The sequence below is a fragment of the Macaca mulatta genome, chromosome 16, assembly GCF_049350105.2.
Source record: "Macaca mulatta isolate MMU2019108-1 chromosome 16, T2T-MMU8v2.0, whole genome shotgun sequence".
Classification (NCBI taxonomy): Eukaryota; Metazoa; Chordata; class Mammalia; order Primates; family Cercopithecidae; genus Macaca; species Macaca mulatta.
In genome coordinates this window covers 61,189,614-61,216,126 of record NC_133421.1, presented here as the reverse complement: position 1 = coordinate 61,216,126, position 26,513 = coordinate 61,189,614, and the positions used below count along the sequence as shown (strand labels likewise).

The following is a 26,513-nucleotide window of genomic DNA, read 5'->3' as shown; positions in this document are numbered from 1 at the left end:
TCTAAACCTCAACTTCATCATCTGTACAGTAAAGATAATAACGACACCCATCTGCTGTGGTGCTTAGCTGCATGACATAATGCGGGCACAGTGCTGCATGCCCCATCAAGGTGACCATGGCACGGGTAGTTTGGTCTTCTGGGCTTGCATGTAGGAGCTTTGGAGTTCTGGACCTGGCTCAAGCCCTGACAAGTGATGTGACTTTGGATCCATCAGTCTCTCACCCCGCGCTGGGCTTCAGTGTCTCATCTGTGACGCCTCCATTTTAGTCAGAGTATGAGAGAGCAAATCATATATTTGAACATATTTTGTGGAAAGTATATTCAGAAGAAAGAAAGAAACTAAATGAGTGGATTCTGTCTCTCAGTCTCGCTATACTTCTGTGTTTTAACTCAAAGGAACCTTGTAACCATTGGAAAAATCACCTAACTGCAATGTTCCTCAGTAACCATGAAATCTGGAGCTCCTGTTAACCTGATGGCAAATACATTTCCTTCTAATTTGCTGCTAAGCCCTGAAACTTGTTCCAGACAAGCGAAGGAAAGTCTGAGAACCCTGGAGCTCTTGGTTTTGGAAAGCACTGGGTGGAGAGGGGAGGATGGAATTCCTCTGATGCCCCTGCCATGTGAGTATAATCTGATAGTGGCACTGTTCACTGTCTCAGCCCTGTCTCAGCCACCAGATTGCACCCCAGGTCATGTATGTCATCTCACATTTCTCCTGTTCCTCGGTGGTGTGGTCCAGAGCATTTTACATACCAGGAACTGATGTCGTTTTGAAATGGATATAAAGAGAGCAGAGAAGGGGAAGTGCTGACTGCTATCCATAGCATTGCATGGGACAGAGGTCAGGCATCCCTCCCTGCTCCTAACCTGGGTGCTAACCACTACCACACTCTCTCCAGAGGTGCTCATGGTCCTTAAAGATTCAGAAACTGCACAGTTACGTGGTTGGAATGAGTTCAAAATCAACAGCTTTCAGCGTCAGAACAAACTCTAACCCTAACTGCAGGTACAGGTTCCAGGGCACCCAGCCCCTAAATGTCATCTAATTTTACAGGCAGAGCCTTGTGTTTTCTCAACCTTGGACACACCCTTTATCCCTTCTCTTCCTGAACAGGAGCCAGAGAGATGGGAGATCATATGGGCAGGGAAAGTGGCAACCAGGGAATCAGGGGCAAGAGGAAACATAAATGGGGAGAGGACTGGAGAAGGAAGCACAGGGCAGGGGGCACTCACTCAGCAGGAAGACACCAGGTCCTAGGGAAAAAGTGGAAATCTTTAGGGAACATCTTTAACATGCGGCTCATATTCCTGGCCAGCAAGTCCTTCCGGCAGATTTCACTCATCCCGGGAAAGTGATTGATCTTCTGCAAGGGAAGCGGAATTCATGAGCAATCGAGGGACATGGGAGTACCACAAAATCTCCTTGGGACACAGGTGTAAAAATGGGGCCCCACCGGGTAAGATGCTGCACTTAAACCAAGGACCATCACTAGCCCAAATACCTGGTAACTTTTCATTTCCATCACCCGCTCCAGTGATACTGAGTAATCTGTCCAATAGAGAGTCCAGTCATCGTTTTCCCCTCCCTCTCTAAGGCCGTACTGTTGGGCGGCCCTGCGCACTGTTGAAGAAAGAAAGGCCTATTAGCCCGGGAAGTGGGGGAGGAGCATGGGGTGGGGAGGTTCCATTACTAGGTGCTCCCAGACCAAGTACTGAAGCGAGAGAACTCAGCTCCTTGAGACTGGAAGCCATCTTGCCCTGTCTCCATTAATGCAAGAATGGAGAGTCAAACACTGCCACTGCATCACTTGAGCCCAGGAGTTCAAGACCAGCCTGGCCAACATGGCAAAACCCCGTCTCTACTAAAAATACAAAAAATTAGCTGGGTGTGGTGGGGCATGCCTGTAATCCCAGCGACTCAGGAGGCTGAGGGAGAGAATAACCTGAGCCCTGTAAATCGAGGCTGCAGTGAGCCGTGATCATGCCACTGCACCAGTGAAGGTTTCATGTCACATGAAGTGCTCATGGCACTTCAGCCTGAGCAACAGGAGACCCTGTGAGAGAAAGAAAAGAAGGAAGGAAAAGAAAGAAAGAGAGAGAGAGAGAGAAAGAAAAAGAGAAAAGAAAGAAAAAAAGGAAAGAAAGAAAGAAAGAAAGAAAGAAAGAAAGAAAGAAAGAAAGAAAGAAAAGAAAAGAAAGAAAGAGAGAGAAAGAGAATAAATAAAGGAACACAGAGTTGAAAACTACTGAAAAATCCAGCCTGTACTCAATGATCCCCATAGAAGGTTATCTGGGGTGAATGATTTGCCTGTTCTGGCTTCCCTTTGCCAGAAAGCAAGCTTCTGGCTTTCCTCCAAACACCAAGCTCTGAATGTTCAGGGAATATAAACTAATCCTTAACATTAGTCAGAGCCAAGCTTAATTAGTATATGGTATATTAAGCATACTTTTTTTTAAAGTACACACTGGATTTCAAAACTATATCTGTGATGTCATATCCTTTCTGTCCCTGTTAGGATTAATAAGTAGGAGCTGACTCCAACACAAACTCAAATGCCTTCAAGGGCCTAGAATGGGAGAAGTGCCTGCAGTAACCGGGACAGTACAAGACTACCCTAAAGCATTCACATTTGAATTTAAAATACAGCAACAGTCTGGGCACAGTGGCTCATGCCTGTAATCCCAGCACTTTGGGACGCCAAGGCGGGCAGACCACCTGAGGTCAGGAGTTCGAGACCAGTCTGGTCAACATGGCAAAACCTTGTCTCTAATAAAAAGACAAAAATTATCTGGGCATGGTGGTGTGCACCTGTAATCCCAGCTACTTGGGAGGCTGAGGCAGGAGAATCACCTGAACCTGGGAGGTGGAGGTTGCAATGAGCTGAGATCACGCCACTGCGCTCCAGAGCAAGACGCCGTCTCAAAAAAAGAAAAAAAAAAAAGCAACAGCAACAGCAACACTGTGCTCTGAAGTACAAAATAGGTCTGTAGATCAGGTTCAGTTCACGAACTGCAAGTTTGTAACTTGTGCTCTAAAACAGAGCCACTGGCTGCAGCAACAGCTGTCTCTTACAATTAGATCCCCAAATCACTATATATAAGAATTACAGATAGTTGAAGTACACACCATTCTGGTGAAAACCCATGACTCTTGGAATAAGATTCCCAACTTCCTTAATTAAGTAGTTCATTGAGCTAGGAGAACTGAAGGACAGGATTTGGAGACACACACTTCCATCCTCACAAATACACAAAAGTGACTCTTCCCAACGCTTTGGGAGAATCCGATGGGTCCCCATTATAGATCCCCTGAATGTAGATGCTCACCACTCTCATACCGGCAGCTGGATAGATTGATCACCAATCATCTGGAAAAGAGAAAAAGGAAAGCAGCAAGACAGAAACACATTTTCCGGAACAAGTGACTGTGCCCAGAAACATCCTGTCCCAGGTGGAGCTCTCTGAAATCTAGCCTGCCATGCTAAGCCTGGTTTGACCACCCCTGTTGCTGAAGACACGAGTCCAAAGGGGTACAGCATGGTGGAAAACATGGCATCAGGGTACTATTACTCTACCCGGAAGGTAGAAATTCTGTGTTGCCATTACAGCTAATCTCGCTTGCAGCTTCTCACTAACATATTGCCTCAAGCCTTTTACTCCACTGGCTCATCAGGGACAGGAATTGAACACCTTTTTGGCCAAAATACTTGTCTCTTTCCTCTTCCCCCCATTAAGGGAAGCTATGAATAAGAAAGTGGACAAGCTTTTCCATTCATCAATCAGTCTGAATGGAGCAAGGCATGGTGAAATATTAAACAAGAACCGGAATGCACAAGCTGCAGTTGGATCCTGATAAGTCAGTATGGTGCTATCATATTGAAGGTGCACTAAATTTCCAGGACAAATAAGCGCCTTCTTAAAACAAGGAAATCTTCTCTTCCTGCTATTTTTTTAAAGGCATCCTAAACACAAATAGAATGAAAATTAGGACAAGGTGTGGTTTTTTAGATTACACACACGATCATTTGATTCTATAAAACAGATCATCAAAAGTAGATTCTTTTTATATGAACCAAAAGTGGTGAGATATTGACAGTCTCGGCACACAGCTTCTCCTTGACCTTCTCATCATCAGCCAAGACCCCCTTCCCTCCAGGTCCTTCCTGTTCTTACCAACATGGCTCCCCATTCCCCAGCTTTCAATCCTAACCTCTTTTTCTTCCTCTTCTTCTTGCCTTGCTGCTGGGCATTCTGAAGTCTGTTTTGTGCCCCTGGGTTCACTCTCACAAAAGCCAGCGCGATGGTTTCTTTTGGATCTTCTATGGAACTGTCCCCCTTCTCTTCGGAGTTTGCCCCTTCCTGGCTTTCCAAAGTCCGGCACCGTGGCATCTCCCTGGCCTGAGAGGAGGCTCTGGGGAAATACCAGGCCCCTAGAGAGAGGGCAGAGGGAGCCGCAGTTACAGGAATCCACCTGCAGGGGGACCCCCTCCCTCGCTCATGTGGGTGGTGACCCAGGGTTCTAATTCAAGGCAACAGGTTGCAGTTTATACAATGCCACCCGGCCTCCGTGGTTTGATGCAAACTCTGGGAGGGAGCTGATTCCACCTTTTGCCATTGGCTGTGACCTTGGAGACTCACTCAGCCAACCCTAGCCTTGGTTTTTCCCTCCTGGGATTTTCAGGAGAAGCCAGAGATGCTATGCATGGCACCACCTGGTAAACAATATTAAAGTGAGTGAGTGTCTGAAGACAGTGAAGCCCCAAGCCTTCCTAGCTGACAGAGTTAGTCCCAGAGGGTGCAGGTAGAGGTGCTTTGAGGAGGTCTGTTAACTGTTTCAGCACTGCAGTGAACCTCCCCCACAACAATATGCTGGCCTGAAAATGAATGCAACTGCCGCTCGTGGAGTACAGGACTAATGTATAACTGACTGAACAGTAAGATTCAAGCCCAGGGCCAGATGCAGACCTTCAGAGACACCAACCACAGAGAAGACTATGTCTCCCCCACCGTCCATTCCAAAATAAAAACAAGATCAAATTATAAAATACATATAAGGAAGTCCAGCAAAGATCTCATCCTCCCTGGCCCCATGAGATTTCTTTCATGTTTGCTCAAAATGGCAAATATTGCTGGGCACAGTGGCTCACGCCTGTAATCCCAACACTCTGGGAGGCCGAGGCAGGCAGATCATTTGAGGTCAGGAGTTTGAGACCAGGCTGGCCAACATGGTGAAACCCGGTCTCTATTAAAAATACAAAAAAAAAAAAAAAAAAAAAAAAGGCCAGGCGCAGTGGCTCACGCCTGTAATCCCAGCACTTTGGGAGGCCAAGGCAGGCGGATCACCTGAGGTCGGGAGATTGAGACCAGCCTTACCCACATAGAGAAACCCCGTCTCTACTAAAAATACAAAAATTAGCCGGGCATGGTGGTGCATGCCTGTAATCCCAGCTACTCAGGAGGATGAGGCAGGAGAATCGCTTGAACCTGGGAGGCGGAGGATGTTGTGAGCCAAGATCGTTGCACTCCAGCCTGGGCAACAAGAGAGAAACTCCGTCTCAAAAAAAAAAAAAAAACGAAAAATAAATTAGCTATACGTGGTGGCGAGTACCTGTAATCCCAGTTACTCAGGAGACTGAGGCAGGAAAATCGCTTGAACTGGAAGGCGGAGGTTGCAGTGAGCCAAGATCATGCCACTGCACGATTTTTTTTGACTCCGTCTCAAAAAAAAAATTAATTAATTAATTAATTTTAAAAATAATAATAATAATTTCTCTTTTGTTGTAGTTTTTTGTTTTTTGAGAGGGAGTTTCACTCTTGTTGTCCAGGCCGGAGTGCAATGGTGCGATCTTAGCTCACTACAACCTCTGCCTCCCAGGTTCAAATGATTCTCCTGCCTCAGCCTCCTGAGTAGCTGGGATTACAGGCATGCACCACCATGCCTGGCTAATTTTGTACTTTTAGTAGAGATGGGGGTTTCTCCATGTTGGTCAGGCTGGTCTCAAACTCCCAACCTCAGGTGATCCGCCTGCCTCGGCCTCCCAAAGTGCTGGGATTACAGGTGTGAGCCACCTCACCCTGCCAAAATAATAATTTCTAAGCATACTTATTCTAATATAATTGTAATCAATTTTGTATTTGCTTTTTGCCCACTTAGTAGATCATAAACAGCCTTTTCATTGTAACAGAGTTTACATGTTTCTGGGTTTTTTGGTTTGTTTGTTTGTTTGTTTGTTTTGAGACAGAGTCTTGCTTTGTTTCCCAGGCTATAGTGGGTACAATCTCGGCTCCCTGCAACCTCTGCCTCCTGGGTTCAAGCAATTCTTGTACTTCAGTCCCCCAAAAAGCTGGGATTACAGGCATGCACCACCACACCCAGCTAACTTTTATATTTTTAGTAGAGACAGGGTTGCACCAAGTTAGCCAAGCTGGTCTTGAACTCCTGACCTCAAGCAATCTGCCTGCCTCTGCCTCTCACAGTGTTGGGATTACAAGCATGAGCCACCACGCCTGACCATTTCTAGTTTTTAATGGCTGTATGTATTCCATTGAAAGAATGCACCTGAATGTAACCAATCATTGTCCTATTGTTGGAAATGTAAGTCGCTGCCAATTTTGATATTATATAAATAGCTCTAAAATGCACTCTTGCATGTGCAGAAGGCCTTTTACTTACTTAGGGTTATTTTCTTAATATCTTGATATTACAGGGTTAATGAATATGCAAATTACATCACTTCTCATATGTATATATATAAAATATCATGTTGCTTCCCAGAGGGATTGCAATAATTTGGACTAGTACCAGCAATATGCAACAAGAGTAGGCTCACCAGAGCCCCACAATGTCTTGGGAATCACCTCCCCTCTATATACAAATTTGCTATTTCTGTTTTGGTTTTTTTGGCTTTGTTTTGTTTTGAGATGGTGTCTTGTTCTGTCACCCAGGCTGGAGCACAGTGGTGCAACCTCAGCTCACTGCAACCTCCGTCTCCCGGGTTCAAGTGATTCTCCTGCCTCAGCCTCCTGAGTAGCTGGGATTACAGGCATCCGCTACCATGTCAGGCTAATTTTTTTGTATTTTTAGTACAGACAGGGTTTCACCATATTGGCCAGCCTGGTCTCAAACTCTTGACCTCAAATGATCTGCCCGCCTCAGCCTCCCAAAGTGCTGGGATTACAGGCGTGAGCCACCGCACCTGGCCCAAACTTGTTAATTCTTTTTTTTTTTTTTTTTTTTTTGAGACGGAGTCTTGCTCTGTCGCCCGGGCTGGAGTGCAATGGCCGGATCTCAGCTCACTGCAACCTCTGCCTCCCGGGTTTACGCCATTCTCCTGCCTCAGCCTCCTAAGTGACTAGGACTACAGGCGCCCGCCACCACGCCCGGCTAATTTTTTGTATTTTTTAGTAGAGACAGGGTTTCACCATGTTAGCCAGGTTGGTCTTGATCTCCTGACCTCGTGATCCGCCCGTCTCAGCCTCCCAAAGTGCTGGGATAACAGGCTTGAGCCACCGCGCCCGGCCCCAAACTTGTTAATTCTAGACAACTTTTATACCCTATGGCCAATGTCTTTAATATCACTGCACCCTTCCACCTCTCTCTATTCCTTTCTTTTTTTTTTTTTTGAGATGCAGTCTGGCTTTATTGCCCAGGCTGGAGTGCAGTGGCCGGATCTCAGCTCACTGCAAGCTCCGCCTCCCGGGTTTACGCCATTCTCCTGCCTCAGCCTCCCGAGTAGCTGAGACTACAGGCGCCCGCCACCTCGCCTGGCTAGTTTTTTGTATTTTTTTTTTTTTAGTAGAGACGGGGTTTCACCGTGTTAGCCAAGATGGTCTCGATCTCCTGACCTAGTGATCCACCCGTCTCGGCCTCCCAAAGTGCTGGGATTACAGGCTTGAGCCACCGCACCCGGCCTCTATTCCTTTCTAAAACCAAATTTGGTGGTGTGGAGCCCTTTAACTATGGAAGTTACCTATAAATAATATAATAATAAGCTTTTATGTGGGGATAGTTCTCTGGGCTTTTCAAAGAAGTTTCATATACATGCTTCCATTGAATGCTTACAATGAGAGGGAGGGCAGAATTGTTAAGTCAGCCAAGGATTGCCACTTGTTTCTTTCTCTTTCTGAAGAGGGCTGCCACTTATAGGCAAGACCCTTTGTGGTGACACCAGAGCAGGAGGAAGAAGAGATGTGCTCAGGACAGATAAGCCCTGGGTCTTGTGAGTCAAATGTTTCCAGTGAACAGGCACATTCTTGGCAAAGTTCAGGGGAACTAAGGTATATGAAATCTTGACCTTGGGCTGCTCCCTTCCTTGCAGGTAAACGGCCAGCTCCACTCCCCTAGCCCTCCACAACGGCTCCTATGTACCAAGCCCTCAAGGAGGAGTGGCTCTGTTTACCTAAAGGTTAATGTTAACTTGGGGAGAGAAAACTGACCCTGAATTTGACCTCTGGAAGTGCGAATTCTCTTTGCCCATTTTTGAGTCCTTGCCTGAGTGATAAGAACAAGTCGTGGCTCCTTTTATGTGTCTGTCTCAAAGAGTAGGCCAGGTGCAGTGGCTCATGCCTGTAATCCCAACATTTTGGGAGGCCAAGGTGAGAGGATTGCTTGAGCCCAGGAGTTCAAAACCAGCCTGGGCAACAAAGTGAGAACCCATCTCTATTAAAAAAAAAAAACAACATTAGCTGGGTACAGTGCCACATGCCTGTAGTCCCAGCTACTCAGGAGGCTGAGGTGGGAGGATTGCTTGAGCCTAGGAGTTTAAGGCAGCAGTGAGCCACAGTTGTACCACTGCACTCCAGCCTGGATGACAGAGACCTTGTCTCAAAAAAAGAAAAGAAAGGCCGGACGCGGCGGCTCACGCCTGCAATCCCAACACTTTGGGAGGACGAGGCGGTTGGATCAACTGAGGTTGGGAGTTCAAGACCCACCTGACCAACATGGAGAAACCCCGTCTCTACTAAAAATACAGAAAATTAACCAGGCATGGTGGTGCAGGCCTGTAATCCCAGCTCCTCAGGAGGCTGAGGCAGGAGAATTGCTTGAACCTGGGAGGCAGAGGTTGTGGTGAGCTGAGATCGTGCCATTGTACTCCAGCCTGGACAACAAGAGCAAAACTCTGTCTCAAAATGAAAAAGGAAAAGAAAATAAAAAAAGGTCAAATTATATTTGCTCTTGCATGAGAGGGCCTCAACCATGTAGAGTAAAAAACTGAGCCCATGCACTTTTAGATGAACTGGGTCACCATGGAATTATTGCCTGCATTCCCTTGTATTCTAGGCTGCCTATGACATAAGAGCCATCTTGGATGGTACCCGAGACAGGTGCAAGATGGCAAACAGTACTTGCCATGTGACCATTTTTGCTTTGTCTTTGGCCTCCTTGCTTTCATTTCCCCCAAGCTTCTCTCCCTGTTTAATCTCCAAGGCTGAATCCTGTCTCTCCGAAGATCCTGAAAGAGAGTATCTCCTTCAAAGTTTGCCTACTGGGGACATGCACGCTGAATCTAGCTTGCAGAAATGTCTACTTCTGGGGCACAGTAGCTCATGCCTATAATCCTAACACTTCAGAAGGCCGAGATAAGGGAATCACCTGAGCCCAGGAGATTGAGGCTGCAGTGAGCTGTGATCATGCCACTGTAACTCCAGCTGGGTGATGGCGAGACCCTGTCTCAAAAAACAATCAAACAAAAAAACCTATGTGTATATATAGTATATGTGTGTATATATATAGAGAGAGAGAGAGTACATATATACACATATATAGTAAGTATATATATATAGTGTGTGTATATGTGTGTGTGTATATATATAGTTGCCAACTACTAGAAAATGCAGATTTCCGTTTCTTTTGGAGAAGTGAGTCTCTATTCCTTCACGTCAGCAATCAACCAGAGCTCAGTAATGCCTCCTGTAGACACTTTCCAGTCTGCCCCAATGTCCAACACTCCTTTTTGTCTCCCTGACACAGGAGCCAACTAACAGTTATCCTTGTGCTATTATTTTTCCTTTTTTTTTTTTTTTTTTTGAGACAGAGTCTCACTCCATCACCCAGGCTGGAGTGCAGTGGCGTGATCTTGGCTCACTGCAACCACTGCCTCCTGGGTTCAAGTGATTCTCTTGCCTCAGCCTCCTGAGTAGCTGGGATTACAAGTGCCTGCCACCATGCCTGGCTAATTTTTTTTTTTTTTTTTTTTTGAGACAGAGTCTCGCTCTGTCGCCCAGGCTGGAGTGCAGTGGCCGGATCTCAGCTCACTGCAAGCTCCGCCTCCCAGGTTTATGCCATTCTCCTGCCTCAGCCTCCCAACTAGCTGGGACTACAGGCGCCCGCCACCTCGCCCGGCTTGCCTGGCTAATTTCTGTATTTTTAGTAGAGAACGGAGTTTTATCATACTGGTCAGGCTAGTCTAGAACTCTTGACCTCAGGTGATCCACCCACCTTGGCCACCTGAAGTGCTGGGATTACAGGTGTGAGCCACTGCGCCCAGCCTATTTTTCTTATAGCAGCATTGAGACATCTCTTTTTTAGAGACATGGTCTTGCGATGTTGCCCAGGCTGGTCTCAAACGCCTGTGCTCAAGAGATCCTCCTGCCTCAGCCTTGGAAGTAGCTGGGATTACAGCCATGAGCCACTGTACCCAGCTCAAGAGAGGTGACATTTTCTTAAACCCAGCCCACTTCTTTCATTTAAGCTACAGGCCTAACCCTATAGACACCTGAATTTATACCAGTTCTGCTCTAGTATCTCTGGCCTCCAAGTAGTTTCCAGTGAAAACAAAAGCTACTTCCACCAGGGCCGAGCAGAAAGCTTTTTTTTTTTTTTTTTTTTTTTTACACAGGAGAGTCTCGCTCTGTCACCCAGGCTGGAGTGCAGTGGCGCGATCCCGGCTCACTGCAACCTCCACCTCTCGGGTTCCAGTTATTCTCCTGCCTCAGCCTCCCAAATAGCTGGGATTACAGGCACCTGTCACCGTGCCGGCCTAATTATTTTTGCATTTTTAGTAGAGATGGGGTTTTGCGGCATGAGCCACCACGCCCAGCCAGAAAGCATTTTAATTCCCTGGTTTTCAGAACAAGAATTAAATCTGACCCAGGTGAAACTGGGACCCCTCTCAGACTTTTCAGATGTGGACTTTATTTGGTTCTACAGGACTTATCTTACCAGTCTTAGCAACCATTCCCTGCTCACCTACTGCCCTGCTTACCAATTTTGTTGGTGCCAACACCAAAAGCAGCCTTACAGCCTTGAGGAATAAAAGGAGGAAAGGCAAAAGACATGGCCTAAGGAGAATACAAAGGAGTGAGAGGAGCTGCTGGTGGCATCCTGAAATATACATACATCATGGTGTAAGGGCCTCTGCTGTCAGCTATAGGTGACTAAGTCACTTATTAAGAGGCAGCTGCAGTGTAGTGGCTAAGAACTCAGATTTCAAAGTCTGTCCGTCTGGACTTAAATCCCAGCTCTGCCACGTCCTAGTTGTCTGACCTCAGGCAGCTTATTTAATCTCCTGCCTTAGTTTCCTCGTCTGTAAAGTGGCTTCTCCCAGTTATAGAGATTAAATGAGTTTACTCATTTGACTTAATGCAACACAAAGTTCTTAGAACAGTGCCTGGCACATAGTAGGTACTCACAAAGTGCTCTCTACCACTATCAGCTATGTAACCCTGGACTGTGAACTTCCTGGTGGAAGAGGCTGTGTCTCTGCATTCTCAGCTCCTAGCAGTGTCTAGAAAAGATACTGAAAATGAGATGTCCATATGTTCCTTGAATTAATGGGCTGGAAGAATGAATAAGTGCATGAACTGATTAAGCTTCTCCAAGGTTCATTTTCCTTAGCTATATAATAGAAGTGTCGTTGTGAGCATTAGGTAAATAACATTTGTTATTTACATTGTTAAAGCATCAACCTTGGGTCCTTCTCATATAGCTGGCACTTAAAATGCTTGTTTCATTCACTTGCAATAGACTACTGACAACCCACTTACCAAGTAGCAGGCATTACACTAAAGCATTTATACACATAATGTCTCATCCTCATAATATCCTATCATAGATACTCTTTCCTCTATTACAGGTGAGAAGACTGACACAGAGAGGTTAAGGTAAGAGGCACAGCTGGGGTTGGGAGACATGTCCATCTGACCCCACAGCCTGTCTCTCCATGCTCCCCTCACTGCCTTTTCCTCTCTGCTGGCCATCCATAAACGGTGTGACCACAAAGTAAAGTAACTGATCTTTTAACTCCCAAAAGCAATCTTAGTTTAGTCCCTTAAGAATTAGTTAGGGACAGGCACGGTGGCCCATGCCTGTAATCTCAGCACTTTGGGAGGCCAAGGTTGGCAGAGCACTTGAGCCCAGGGGTTTGACACCAGCCTGGACAACAGGGTGAAACCCAATCTCTACCAATTAATCAATCAATAAATAAGCCAGGTGTGGTGGTGTGTGCCTGTAGTCCCAGCTACTTAGGAGGCTGAGGTGGGAGGATCACTTCAGCCCAGGAGGCTGAGGTTGCAGCGAGTACAGATCACACCACTGCACTCTAGCCTGGAAGACAGAACTAGACCTTGTCTCAAAAAAAAAAAAAAGAAAAAAAAATCAGTTGGTTCCATATCATTTTCCTTAAAGCCAACTGCTTCTAAATTCCCATCTCCAACAAGGGCTTGGATCTCTCCAGATTTGCCATAACCTGGTAACAGCTGTATTGTTTCTACTTGTATTTATTTTCACTCTCTTTCCCTTCTTTTCACCAATGTCCACATTGTACCAGGACTCTTATTAAGGGTGTAATTAGAATATTTTCTAAACTTCTATGGAATTCCTGAATGTTAGAGCTGAAAGGAATCTTTTTAGAAGAGGTTTTGAACTCCCTGCCCTCTACCAGTCTGTGCTAGGGGAGGGGACTTGTACATAGCCAGAGAGCAAGTAATCAGAAGCACCATCAAAACCCCAGCTTCCTGGTCCCAAAGTCACCTTCCCATTATGCCGGGTTAGTGGACATGCAAAGCGGACTAAGTGCCTTAGAGAGTTTAATAAAGACTAAGGCCGGGTGCGGTGGCTCACACCTGTAATTCCAGCACTTTGGGAGGCTGAGGTCCCTTGAGGTCAGGAGTTGGAGACCAAGCTGGCAAACACCGTGAAATCCCGTCTCTACTAACAATACAAAAATTAGCTGGGCATGGTGGCAGGCGCCTGTAATCCCAGCTATTCGGTAGGCTGAGGCAGGAGAATTACTTGAACCTGGGAGGCGGACGTTGCAGTGAGCCGATTTCGCATCACTGCACTCCAGCCTGGGCGACAGAGGGAGACACTGTCTCAAAAAAAAAAAAAAAGAGAAAAAAAGAAAAAAAAAAAAAGAAGACTAAGAGCTGTACTACCAATGTAACAAACACAGTAAATAGCAAAATAGCATCTTCAGTTTTTCTTTCTTTTTCTTTTTTTTTGCGACGGGAGTCTCACTCTGTCACCCAGGCTGGAGTGCTGTCGCGCCATCTCTGCTCACTGCAAGCTCCACCTCCCGGGTTCTCGCCATTCTCCTGCCTCAGCCTCCTGAGTAGCTGGGACTACAGGCGCCTGCCACCGCGCCCGGCTAATTTCTTTTTGTATTTTTAGTAGAGACGGGGTTTCACTGTGTTAGCCAGGATGGTCTCGATCTCCTGACCTCGTGATTCGCCTGCCTCGGCCTCCCAAGGTGCTTGGATTACAAGCGTGAGCCACCGTGCTCGGCCCATCTTCAGTTTTTCTTAATGACACAAGAAAGGGCATTGTGTCATTAAGGAAGGGTATCAGTTCACCTTTCCAAGTAGGATAGTTAAGACACTGAAAAAATTCTCATGTTTCCTTCCATTTTAGTACAGAGTTTGATCTTGAGATCTTCCAAACCAGAGGCTGACAACCAGATCCTGGTTAGACAGCATGAAAATGTCCTACATTGGCCACCAGGGGGAGGGAATAAGCAGTGGGAAGGGTTCACTGGGACGGGTCCATTCATGGTTATTTGGAAAAAACTCAGAGGAGGGTCCGTGTCTCATTTCCACTTCTGAAGGACTACACTTGTTGACTACTCTCCTTTCCCCTGGAGGTGTTGCAGAGGGTGGAAAATGTTTAGTGCTTTCTTTTTTCTTTCTTTCTTTCTTTTTTTTTTTTTTTTTTTTTTTTTTTTGAGACAGAGTTTCAAAAAAACTCCAGCCTATTGCTCAGGCTGGAGTGCAATGGTGCGATCTCGGCTCACCGCAACTTCTGCCTCCCGGATTCAAGTGATTCTCCTGCCTCAGCCTCCCAAGTAGCTGGGACTACAGGCATGCGCCGCCATGTCCAGCTAATTTTTGTGTTTTTAGTAGAGACAGGGTTTCACCATGTTGGTCAGGCTGGTCTCAAACTCCTGACCTCAGGTGATCGGCCCACCTCGGCCTCCCAAAGTGCTAGGATTACAAGCCTGAGCCACCGCACCCCGCGGTTTAGTGCTTTCTTTTGCAAAACTGAATGAACACGGGTATCCTATAAATGATACAAAACAATAATTTGGTGGTTGATTAAGAGAACCATTGGAGAACATATTTCAAGTTGTAGCCAAGTTTTTTCATCTCTGACCTTCACCACCTGGACTTTTTTTCTAGTCTATAGGAATATACAGAGCGCTGAAGGGTTCGCCTATTGTGTCTGTCTGTGAAGTCCCTCTCTTTCCCCAGATAATAGGTTTTCCTTCACATACCTCCTTTTCATCTTTTGGTCCTCATTTCCCTACTGGAAGCATCCCTCTGAAGGCCTCCAGTGGCTAGCTCTTGGAAAATGTCAAAGTGGATGGGGGAAGAAAAGACGTGGAGGTAAGACCTCTGGATCTTGCTTTCAGCTTTGCCCCTCCAATTCAGTATGTCATAAAAATCCGAGCAATTATTTCCTCTCCCATTCCCTATCTTCTCTATAATTACAGGACCACTAGGAGGATAAAAGCTTCACATCTAGAAAAGTGCTTTGGGCTTTGATTCAGACAGGATAAAATAAGATGTTTTTTGTGGTCTTTTGACTTTTCATTTTAGTCACCCTTTGAATTTCAGCCCAGGGCCTGAAAGGGTCCTAAGCAAAATACGGACTAACAAGGGAGGGATGGGGCACCCAGTTGCTCAAGGGCTTTGCCAATAAGAAGAGTTGAGAATGACAGGTCACATGTAGTGGGAACAATAAGAATCTTGCTGACTTATATGCTATCTTTTATTCTGCTAGAAACTGAGAAATTCTGCAAGATTGGAAGATGCAATATTCAGATCAGGCTCATGCCCAGTAATTTTCTCCACAATATTCAGGGCATTGCTAGCAAAGACAGATGGATCTGGATCCAAATCCCAGCTCTACTAGTTTCTAGAACGCGTGACCATGGGTGAGTAACTTAGCCTCTCTGTACCTCAGCTTCTGTGTAAGTAAAATAGCGATAATAATATTTATTTTAGGCCGGGCGCGGTGGCTCAAGCCTGTAATCCCAGCACTTTGGGAGGCTGAGACGGGCGGATCATGAGGTCAGGAGATCGAGACCATCCTGGCTAACACGGTGAAACCCCATCTCTACTAAAAAAAAAATACAAAAAACTAGCCAGGCGAGGTGGCGGGCGTCTGTAGTCCCAGCTACTGGAAAGGCTGAGGCAGGAGAATGGCGTAAACCCAGGAGGCGGAGCTTGCAGTGAGCTGAGATCTGGCCACTGCACTCCAGCCCGGGCGACAGAGCGAGACTGCGTCTCAAAAAAAAAAAAAAAAAAAAAAATTCATTTTATGGAGTCGTTTTAAAGATTAAATGAGTTAATATTTCTAATATCCTTAAAGCAGTGCTTGGTTCAAAATAAAGGCTATATTGTAAAATGAAAATATAAGCCAGGCGTGGTGGCTCATGCCTGTAATTCCAGCACTTTGGGAAGCCAAAGTGGGAGGATCACTTGAGCTCAGGAGTTCGAGACCAGGCTGGGCAATAAAGTGAGACTCTCCCCCCCAATCTCTTAAAACAAATAAACAAAAAAGAAAATACAGTAATAAGATTGGCATAAATATTAAATATTTTTTGAAGTGCCTCACACATACTGGTGCTTTTAAAAACATTAGCTCCCTTCCCACTTCATCCCCCATGTGATATTTTTCCTAGAGTTCAAATCATAAAGGAGAACCTTCTGCAAAACCAGAAGAGTACTCTTTCAGGAGGGGTGAGAAATAACAACTGGAAATGAAAGAACACCACGCCGGAAGGGGGTAGGGGCATCAGCAGAGGACTATGCCAGCCATGAAAAATGGAAAGAGTATTTCTGGATGGTTTCTCCAGACAAAGGAAGAACAGTGAAGAAAATGACCCAATGATGGGGATGAAGGGGGTGAAGAGAGTTGTGTGAGTCCCAGAGATCGCTGGTGTCTAAGGGACAGCTCCTTGGTGGACTGTGGCTTAGGAAATTGGGGGAGGGCAGGAAATGAACGTTAGTAAGAGGGACTGAAAAGGGGGGAGCCCCGGAGCCGAGGAACCGTGAGGGTGAGTGCCTGGCGCCGTGGAACGCCACTAGGAAGGGCAGCGGGTTACCCTGGGGACCTGGGTCCCATGTAGGTTTAAGGAGACATGTCTAGAGAGGTTTTCAGGGGACAGGCACCAGGAGGCTGCGGTCTGGAGCCAGCACCGGGCTTTGGGGCTCTCTTACCAGCGATTCCTACTCTCCCGTCTCGCCCCGCTGGGCTGCTAGTCCAGCTTGCAACCACACCTGCCGGCCCCCTCCTCGAAGGATGAAGGAGTAACGCTCCCATTGGCTGCCCGACAGCCCCAACCCCAACCCGCGCTCGCCCTAACTTTGGGTCTACCCGGCCCTCATATTTGCATACGGGGCCTTCTAGGCCTTCGATTGGCCCCTGCAGTAGCTGCCATGCCCCCTCCCTCCCGAATCCAATCAACCGCCCAGGCGGTAGGGGAGGGGCGCACCGACGGTTGTCCCGGGAGACGCGCAGGACGCGCGCACAGCGCACGCGGGCGCCAGGGGCTGGACCGCCGGTCGCCCCCGCCGTCCTACCTGTGCCCAGCTAGCGGAGCCGCAGCCCCAGCCCACCCGCGCCAGTGCCGTCGGGCGTCTTGCGCGGGCGCGGCCGGAACGTCTGGCTCCAGAGGTCCTGCTGCGCTGGGCTGCGGTGAGGGAGGGGGGCACCTTGAATTTAGGCCTTCAGGAGAGGGCAAACCTGAAGCAGGAGGCCATGTGGGAAAACTTTGGTTGGAGACTTAAATCAGCATCTCAGACAAATTAGTGCCAGTGTGACCTTGGCCAGGCCACATTACCTCTGTGAGACTTAGCTTCTTCAACAGGAAAATGCGCATTGCAAACCTGTCATGACCGCTCAGGTGTATTGAATCCTGACCTCACCTCCAGAGGGTGGGGGGTCATGGCCTCCAGTGAACTGATCAGTAAGAAAGGGCCGCCTAGACCGACTGAAGAGTCAGTGAGACTTAAGGAGTCAGGGGTCTGGGCTTCTCAGAGCAACCATTTGGTCCTCAGGTGGAGAATCTGTAGTAGTGACTGGATTCAAATCATTGTAGACGGCCGGGCGCGGTGGCTCACGCCTGTAATCCCAGCACTTTGGGAGGCCTACTGGTGGATCGCTTGAGCTCAGGAGTTCAAGACCAGCTAGGCGACATGGCGAAACCCCCTCTCTACTAAAAATACAAAAATTAACCGGGCGCGGTGCGCGCGCCTGTGGTCCCAGCTATCTGGAGGCTGAGGCGGGAGAATAGTTTGAACACGGGAGGCAGAGGTTGCATTAAGCTGAGATCGTGCCACTGCACTCCAGCCTGGGCAACAGAGGGAAACTCTGTCTCAAATAAATAAGTAACCATTGTTCATTTGGGCCTGGGGTGGTAACCTAAATTCCTCCCAACACAGATCCCCTTCATCTGCTGATGTGCACAGGCAGAACACCAGAGGCAAGGGTGTAGCTCAGCCCCAAGCCGACCCTGGAAGCCTACTACGTGGTGCTTACAGTTACCCCGGAGTGAAGAGAGGGCCCAAGGTGGAACCAGTGGCCCATCTGCCGCTCTTTCAGAAACCCCTCTGCCATTCAGTCAGCCCTCTTCTCTTTTCCCTCCGCAGGTGGGCCCCGTGCTGTGGTGCCCCTCCCCCCGGGCCCTAAGGGGCCAGGTGACCATCATCAACTGGTCACCCAGCAGATGCTTCCCTAAGACCAACTGTCCCAGCCCTGTTCCCCTCCCCCATCCCACTGTTTTCTTTCCCCAGCGTCCTACCAATCTGTTCTGCCTAGCTCCTGTTTGGTCTCCGGTCCCTCAGGAGTGATACTGTGATGGAAATGAGGGAGAGGATGCAGGAGAGAGCAGCAAAGATTTACGGCTTTCAGAGGGTTTCCATTAAAATCCCTGACAACCAGTTATTTATGAGAGGATGCAACGGGAGCTCATAGGTCAGAGCCTGGCACTACTGTCCTTTCGTGGCTGATGACAGGAGCAAACACAGGGTGAACAGTGGAGCTGCCCTCACCGTACAGCAAAGAAAGCTTCAACCCAGTGACAGCCAGGAAAGCAGAGAATATCAGTGATTTGTGCCTGGCAAACCCTAAACAGACAAATCCACAGGGTAAATACTGAGGGACTTACTGGGCATGAAAAACTGAACCAGAATGATGGAGGCTCCTAATTGTCAAAAAATTTGGACCATGTCCTAGGAGCTCTCACAGGCAAGAGTGTGTGGAAAAATCCAGGTGCAACCCTGTTGTTTTCACTGTTGTTTTGTTCCTAAGGCACCCACCTGACTAAATAAATAGTAAAACAACAGTAAAACCTCCGTAAGGTTGTTTGATCTGCACTTCACACACAGCCTTTTCTTTTCTTTTTTTTTTTTTTTTTTTTTTTTTTGAGACGGAGTCTCACTCTGTCGCCCAGGCTGGAGTGCAGTGGCCGGATCTCAGCTCACTGCAAGCTCCGCCTCCTGGGTTCACACCATTCTCCTGCCTCAGCCTCCCGAGTAGCTGGGACTACAGGCGCCCGCCACCTCGCCTGGCTAGTTTTTTGTATTTTTTTTTAGTAGAGACGGGGTTTCACCGTGTTAGCCAGGATGGTCTCGATCTCCTGACCTCGTGATCCGCCCGTCTCGGCCTCCCAAAGTGCTGGGATTACAGGCTTGAGCCACCGCGCCCGGCTAACCTTTTCTCAGTTTGGGGTTCTTCCTTCAAGTAGTTAATGAAACAAAGACAGATCCTGCTTCTGCTCACTGAACCAAGGTCCCTCCTAGAAGCCCTTTCTTCCTATGCCAGTCAAAATTATTATTTTTTTTTTTTTTGAGATGGAGTCTTCCTCCGTTGTCCAGGCTGGAGTTCAGTGGTGCGATCTCAGCTCACTGCAACCTCTGCATCCTGGGTTCAAGCAACTCTCCTGCCTCAGCCTCCCGAGTAGCTGGAATTAGACACCTGCCACCATGCCCGGCTAATTATTGTATTTTTAGTAGAGACGGGGTTTCACCATGTTGGCCAGGCTGGTCTCAAACTCCTGACCTTGTGATCTGCCCTCCTCAGTCTCCCAAAGTGGTGGGATTACAGGCGTGAGCCACTGCGCCCGGCCAAAATAATTTTATTTTGGTTTTTTTTGAGATGGAAAAAAACTTGCTCTGTCGCCCAGGCTAGAGTACAGTGGCATGGTCATGACTCATTGAAGCCTCAAACTCCTGGGCTCAAGCAATCCTCCTGAGTAGCTAGGATTACAGGCTAGGATTACCACCATGCCTGGCTAATTTTTTAAAAAACAATTTTGCAGAGACAGGATCTTCTTTTGTTGCCTCTCAAAAGGTTGGGATCACAGGTGTGAGCCACCGTGCCCAGCCAAAATAAAGTCTTGATATATGTACCAGGAATGAGATAAGGAGTGGGAATGAGGCAAGGATGCTTAGGTAAAATTTTGCATACCCCAGATTTGTTTTGCTTTAAGTCTGCAGTGCATGAGAGAATGTCGTAGAAGTGTGTATAATCACAGAATCGGGCTTCTTTTAAATCAGAAGAGTTATTGGAGACCTCCATGGCATTTGTCCTGTTTTCAGATGAGGAAGCTGAGGCCCAGGAAAGTGAGATGGCTTGCTTAAGGCTTGCAGTAGGGTCATAGAGTCCACTACCCCATCCTCCATACACTCCATTATTAGTGAAATAGAAATAGCAATAGAAACTGCTGCCAAGCACCTCTTCTGAATCCTCTCCATTTTGATTTGTAACTGTATCTGATGGGGCTGAAAGAGCCCCTGGACAGGGGACTGCCCATCCATGAGCAATGGAGCTTCCAGGTTTCCGGGGTTTTTTTGTTTTTGCTTTTGTTTTTTTGAGATGGAGTCTTGCCCTGTCACCCAGGCTGGAGTGCAGTGGCACAATCTCGGCTCTCTGCAACCTCCACCTCCCGGGTTCAAACGATTCTCCTACCTCAGCCTCCTGAGCCTCCCAAGTAGCTGGGACTACAGGCACCTGCCATCACGCCTGGCTAATTTTTGTATTTTTGGTAGAGATGGGGTTTCGCCATGTAGGTGCCTCAGCCTCCCAAATGCTAGAGTTATAGGCGTGAGCCACCGCACCCAGCTAATTTTTTTGTATTTTTAGTAGAGATGGTGGTTTCGCCATGTAGGCCAGGCTGGTCTCTAACTCCTGACCTCAGGTGATCTGCCCACCTCAGCCTGCCAAAGTGCTGGGATTACAGGCAGGTTTCTGTTTTTATTTTGCCTTTCTTCTTCATCCTCCTCCACCTTCTGGGAAAACAAACTTCCCTGTTCATAGATTTTTTTGTTGTTGTTTTTCTTTTTGCCCTGTAAGGAAACAACATGGCTGTGTTTAAAGCATCCTTGTCTTAGTATAGATGGCCTTCAGACAAGTTCCATAGAAAGTGCCCTGATTAGCTGGGCGCAGTGGCTATGCCTGTAATCCCAGCACTTTGGGAGGCCAAGGGGGGCGGATTACTTGAGGTCAGGAGTTTGAGACCAGCTTGGCCAACATGGTGAAACCTCATCTCTACTAAAAATACAAAATTTAGCCTGGCATGGTGGCAGGCGCTTGTTAATCCCAGGTACTCAGGAGGCTGAGGCAGGAGAATCGCTTGAACCTGGGAGGCACAGGTTGGCAGTCAGCCGAGATCTTGCCACTGCACTCCAAGCTGAACAACAGAGCGAGACTCCGTCTCAAAAAAAAAAAAAAAAAATTGTTTGGGCACTGTGGCTCATGCCTGTAATCCCAGCACTTTGGGAGGTCAAGGCGAGCAGAGTGCTTGTGTCCAGGAGTTCAAGACCAGCCTGGACAATATGGAGAAACCCCATCTGATTTTTGTAAAAATACAAAAATCAGCTGGGTATGGTGGTGCACACCTGGAGCCCCAGCTACTTGGAGGCTGAGGGAGGAGGATCGCTTGAGTCTGGGAGGTAGAGGCTGCAGTGAGCCGAGATCACGCCACTGCACTCCAGCTTGGGTGACAGAGTGAGACCCCAGATCAAAAAAATAAAATTAGGCCCGGTGCGGTGACTCACACCTATAATCCCAGCACTTTGGGAAGCCAAGGCAGGCGGATCACTTGAGGTCAGGAGTTTAAGACCAACCTGGCCAACATGTTGAAACCCATCTCTACTAAATATACAAAAATTAGCTGGGTGTGATGTCGGGCACCTGTAATCCTAGCTACTCGAGAGGCTAAGGCAAGAGAATTACCTGAACCCAGGAGATAGAGGTTGCAATGAGCCAAGACGGTGCCATTGCACTCCAGTGTGGGCAAAAAGAACAAAACTCCGTCTCAAAAAAAAAAATTTTTTTTTAATAAACAGCTTAAATATTCAATTGTTAGAAAATGGTGAAGTAAATTACGGCAGAATCACTTATTATAGCAAAAAAGAAACTAACACATACGAAGTTTTTTACTTTCTCGGTGCAATGAAACTTCATATGTGTTAAAAAATACAAAGGCTATGACTATGTCAAACATGTATCTACATGTTAAAAAAACTGAAAAAAAATGAGAATTTTCTTAATAAAGATAAAACCAAACTCTCATGTAGATATAAAAATGAACACATGTTAAGGATTTTACAGTTGACCCTTGAACCATGCAGGGGTTAGGAGCATCAACCCCCTATGCAGTTGAAAATCTGCAGATAACTTTTTTCTTTTTTTGGCAGACCTGGTGAACCAGAAGTTTTGGGTTGGTTTTTTGTTTGTGTGTTTGTTTTGTTTTTTGTTTTGCTTTTTATTTTTGTTTTTGAGATGAGGTCTTACTATGATGCCCAGGGTAGTCTCTAACTCATGGGTTTAAGTGATCCTCCCACCTCAGCCTCCCAAGTAGCTGGGATTAAAAGTGTGCACCACAGCACCCAGCTCTCCCAGTACTACTTTTGTTTGTTTAGTTTTTTGTTTTTATTTTTTGAGATGGAGCCTCACTCTGTCGCCCAGGTTGGAGTGCAGTGTTGTGATCTCAGCTCACTACAACCTCCACTCCCCAGGTTCAAACCATTCTCCTGCCTCAGCCTCCAGAGTAGCTGGGATTACAGGCATGCACCACCCTGCCCAGCTAATTTTGAATTTTTAGTAGAGATGGGGTTTCTCCATGTTGGTCAGGCTGGTCTTGAACTCCCAACCTCAGGTGATCTGCCCACCCCAGCCTCCCAAAGTGCTGGGATTACAGGCGTGAGCCACCATGCCCAGGCACAGATTCTCTTTGACCAAACTTTAGTTAGCCTCCTCTGAGCCCTCTTTGACCTTGGGCTTCCATGTCTGTCGCTGCTGAGTCTGATTTTAGCAAGAATTTTTTTTGTTTTTTGGCTTTCTTTTTTTCCTTTTTGTGGAGAACCGAGTGTGGCTATATTGCCCAGGCAAGTCTCAAACTCCTGAGCTCAAGCTATCCTTCCGCCTCTGCCTCCCTAAGAGGTGGGATTATAGACATGAGCCACTGCACCCAGCAGTTTTGGCAACATTCTTAAGGTAGTTTAAAGAGAACCCTCCACCCTTGATAACTGATCACCCTCAAAAACTGATCAAATTCCTCATCCCCCACTCTTTTTTTTGAGATAGAGTCTCTCACTGTCGCCGGGGCTGGGGTGCAGTGGTGTGATCTTGGCTCACTGCAACCTCCACCTCCTGGGTTCAAGTGATTCTCCTACCTCAGCCTCCCAAGTGGCTGGGATTACAGGCGCCCACCACCAAGTCCAGCTAATTTTTTGCATTTTTAGTAGAGACCGGGTTTCACTATATTGGCCAGGCTGGTCTCACACTCCTGACCTTGTGATCCTCCCACCTCCGTCTCCCAAAGTGCTGGGGTTACAGGTGTGAGCCACGGCGCCCAGCCACCCCCACTCTTGATATGTGATCAATCCCTAGCCTTCCTTTGGCAAGAATCCTGTTAAGTTGGTTTAGCAAGAATCCTGCCCCCTACTCTTGATGTCTCCTCTTAATAATTTTCCATCCATGGATTTTCCTCACTCTGCTCCTTGGCTGTACATCCCATTTGTCCTTATTGAATTTGGAATTGAGCACACTGCCTTTCGCCTATTGTAATGTCCCTAATGCAACAGTCCTGAATGAAGTCCTCCTTACTATTTTAACAGGCTTCAGAATGATTTTTTCTTTAACATCTCTCCCATGAAGCCTTCCTTCTTGCCCCTAGAAAAAATTGATTCTGTGCTCACTTATCACTGTGTGAAACTTCCTTTTCTAAAGCCAGTATCTTGGCCGGGCGCAGTGGCTCAGGCCTGTAATCCCAGCACTTTGGGAGGCCAAGGCAGGCAGATCACCTGAGGCCAGGAGTTTGAGACCCACCTAGCTAGCATGGCGAAACCCCATCTCTACTAAAAAATATAAAAATCAGCCGGGCATGATGACGCATACCTGTAATCCCAGCTACTCAGGAGGCTGAGGCAGGGAGAGTTGCTTGAACCTGGGAGGCAGAGATTGCAGTGAGTGAGCCGAGATCACACCGCTGGACTCCAGCCTGGGCAACAGAGTGAGACTACATCTCAAAAAAATAAATAAGTAAAGCCAATATCTTGTGGTATTACAGTCATTTATGTGTTTGTCTTCCCTTATGGCTTGCTGAACTCTTCATTAAAAACATAATAAAGATAGTGGTTAAGAATGGGGTCAGGCAAGGTGGCTCACACCTGTAACCTAGCACTTTGGGAGGCTGAGGCAAAAGGATCACCTGAGGCCAGGAGTTCGAGACCAGCCTGGCCAACATAATGTGAGACCCCATCTCTAGAAAAAATAAAAAATTAGCCAGCTTCACCGGGCATGGTGGCTCACGCCTGTAATCCCAGCACTTTGGGAGGCTGAGGTGGATGGATCACAAGGTCAAGAGTTCGAGACCAGCCTGACCAACATGGTGAAACCCCGTCTCTACTAAAAATACAAAAATTAGCTGGGCCTAGTGGTGCGCACCTGTAATCCCAGCCACTCGGGAGGCTAAGACAGGAGAATCGCTTGAACCTGGGAGGCAGAGGTTGCAGGAGCCGAGATCGCGCCATTGCACTCCAGCCTGGGCAACAGAGTGAGACTCTGTCTCAAAACCAAAAAAAAAAAAAAAATTAGCCAGCTACAATGGTGCATGCCTATAGTCCCAGCTACTCAGGAGGCTGAGGTAGGAGGATTGCCTGAGCCCCAGAGGTTGAAGCTCAGTGAGCAGTGACCATGACACTGAACTCCAGCCTGGTGACAGAGTGACATCCTGTTGTTACTGGAAAGGAGTCCTGATCCAGACCCCAATGGAGGGTTCTTAGATATCCAGCAAGAAAGAATTCAAGGTGAATCCATAGAGTGAGAACAAGTTTATAAGGGAAGTAAAGGAATAAAAGAATGGCTATTCCATAGGCAGAGCAGCTCGGTGGGCTGCTGGTTAGATTTTTTTTTTTTTTTCTTTTTTTTGAGACGGAGTGTCGCTCTGTCGCCCAGGCTGGAGTGCAGTGGCCAGATCTCAGCTCACTGCGAGCTCCACCTCCTGGGTTTACGCCATTCTCCTGCCTCAGCCTCCCGAGTAGCTGGGACTATAGGCGCCCGCCACCTCGCCCGGCTAGTTTTTTTTTTTTTTTTTTTTTTTAGTAGAGACGGGGTTTCACCGTGTTAGCCAGGATGGTCTCGATCTCCTGACCTCAATGATCCGCCCGTCTCAGCCTCCCAAAGTGCTGGGATTACAGGCTTGAGCCACCGCGCCCGGCCTGGTGAGATATTTTTATGGTTCTTTCTTTCTTTCTTTTTTTTTTTTTTTTTGAGATGGAGTTTCACTCTTTTGCCTAGGCTGGAGTGAAGTGGAACAAGCTCGTCTCACCGCAACCTCCACCCGCCGGGTTCAAGTGATTCTCCTGCCTCAGCCTCTCAAGTAGCTGGGATTACAGGCGCCTGCCACCACACCCAGCTCATTTTTGTATTTTTAGTGGAGACAGGGTTTCACCATGTTGGCCAGGCTGGTCTCGAACTCCTGACCTCAGGTGATCCCCCTACCACGGCCTCCCAAAGTGCTGGGATTACAGGTGTGAGCCACTGAGCCCAGCCTCTTTTTTTTTTTTTTTTTTTTTTTGAGATGGATTCTCACTCTGTCACCCAGGCTAGAGTGCAGTGGCACGATCTCAGCTCACTGCAACCTCCGCCTCCCAGGTTCAAGTGATTCTTGTGCCTCAGCCTCCCGAGTAACTGCGACTACAGGCGTGTGCCACCAACGCTCAGCTAATTTTTTGTATTTTTAGTAAAGACAGGGTTTCACCATGTTAGCCAGGATGGTCTCGATCTCCTGACCTTGTGATCCTCCCACCTTGGCCTCCAAAAGTGCTGGGATAACAGGCGTGAGCCACCACAGCCAGCCAGTTGTTTCTTGATTATATGCTAAACAAGAGGTGGATAATTCATGAGTTTTCTGGGAAAGGGGTGGGAAATTCCTGGAACTGAGAGTTCTTCACCTTTATAGACCATATAGGGTAACATCCTGACATTGCCATGGCATTTGTAAACTGTCATAGCGCTGGTAGGAATGTCTTTTAGCATGCTAATTAATTATAATTAGAGTATAATGATCTGTGAGGATGACCAGAGGTCACTTTCATCACCATCTTGATTTTGGTAGGTTTTGGCTGGCTTCTTTACTGCAACCTGTTTCATCAGCAAGGTCTTTATGACCTGTATCTTGTTCCAACCTTCTATCTCATCCTGCGACTAAGAATACCTAACCTCCTGGGAATGCAGCCCAGTAGGTCTCAGCTTTATTTTAGCCAGCTCCTATTCAAGATGGAGTCACTCTGGTTCAAACACCTCTGACACTGTCTCTTTAAAAAAAAAAAAAAAAAAAAAAAGTGAAGAGTACAGTACTGGAGTCAGAATGCTTTGCTCAAATTCTTCTGATGGCACTTATTAGCTATGTGAGTGTGGGAAAATAATGTTATGTCTCTAAGCCTCACTTTTCTCATCTATAAAATGAGAATAATAAAAATACTTCCCTTAGAAGAATGAAATGAGGTAATCTACTGTGTCATGCACAGAGTAACCACATACCCCCTCAATCTTTTTCTTTT

At 47.2% G+C, this 26,513-nt stretch overlaps 1 protein-coding gene across 4 annotated transcripts in view; it reads right to left on the bottom strand.

The window, feature by feature from the left end:
* TTLL6 (tubulin tyrosine ligase like 6) overlaps positions 1 to 16,822 on the bottom strand; it is a 54,052-nt gene extending 37,230 nt beyond the window's left edge. The window contains exons 1-5 of one of the 4 annotated variants that reach the window (XM_077971287.1): positions 16,665 to 16,822; positions 4,217 to 4,435; positions 3,333 to 3,371; positions 1,508 to 1,626; positions 1,239 to 1,369 (exon numbers count right to left, since the gene is read on the bottom strand). In XM_077971287.1, coding sequence (XP_077827413.1) covers positions 1,239 to 1,369; positions 1,508 to 1,626; positions 3,333 to 3,371; positions 4,217 to 4,435; positions 16,665 to 16,767 — 611 coding nt within the window. In that variant the 5' untranslated portion in view covers positions 16,768 to 16,822. Of the gene's footprint in view, positions 1 to 1,238; positions 1,373 to 1,507; positions 1,627 to 3,332; positions 3,374 to 4,215; positions 4,436 to 16,664 lie in introns of those variants that run through there. The other 3 variants (XM_077971289.1, XM_077971288.1, XM_015119352.3) reach the window with 3 other exon arrangements.
* Positions 16,823 to 26,513: the final 9,691 nt, after the last annotated feature.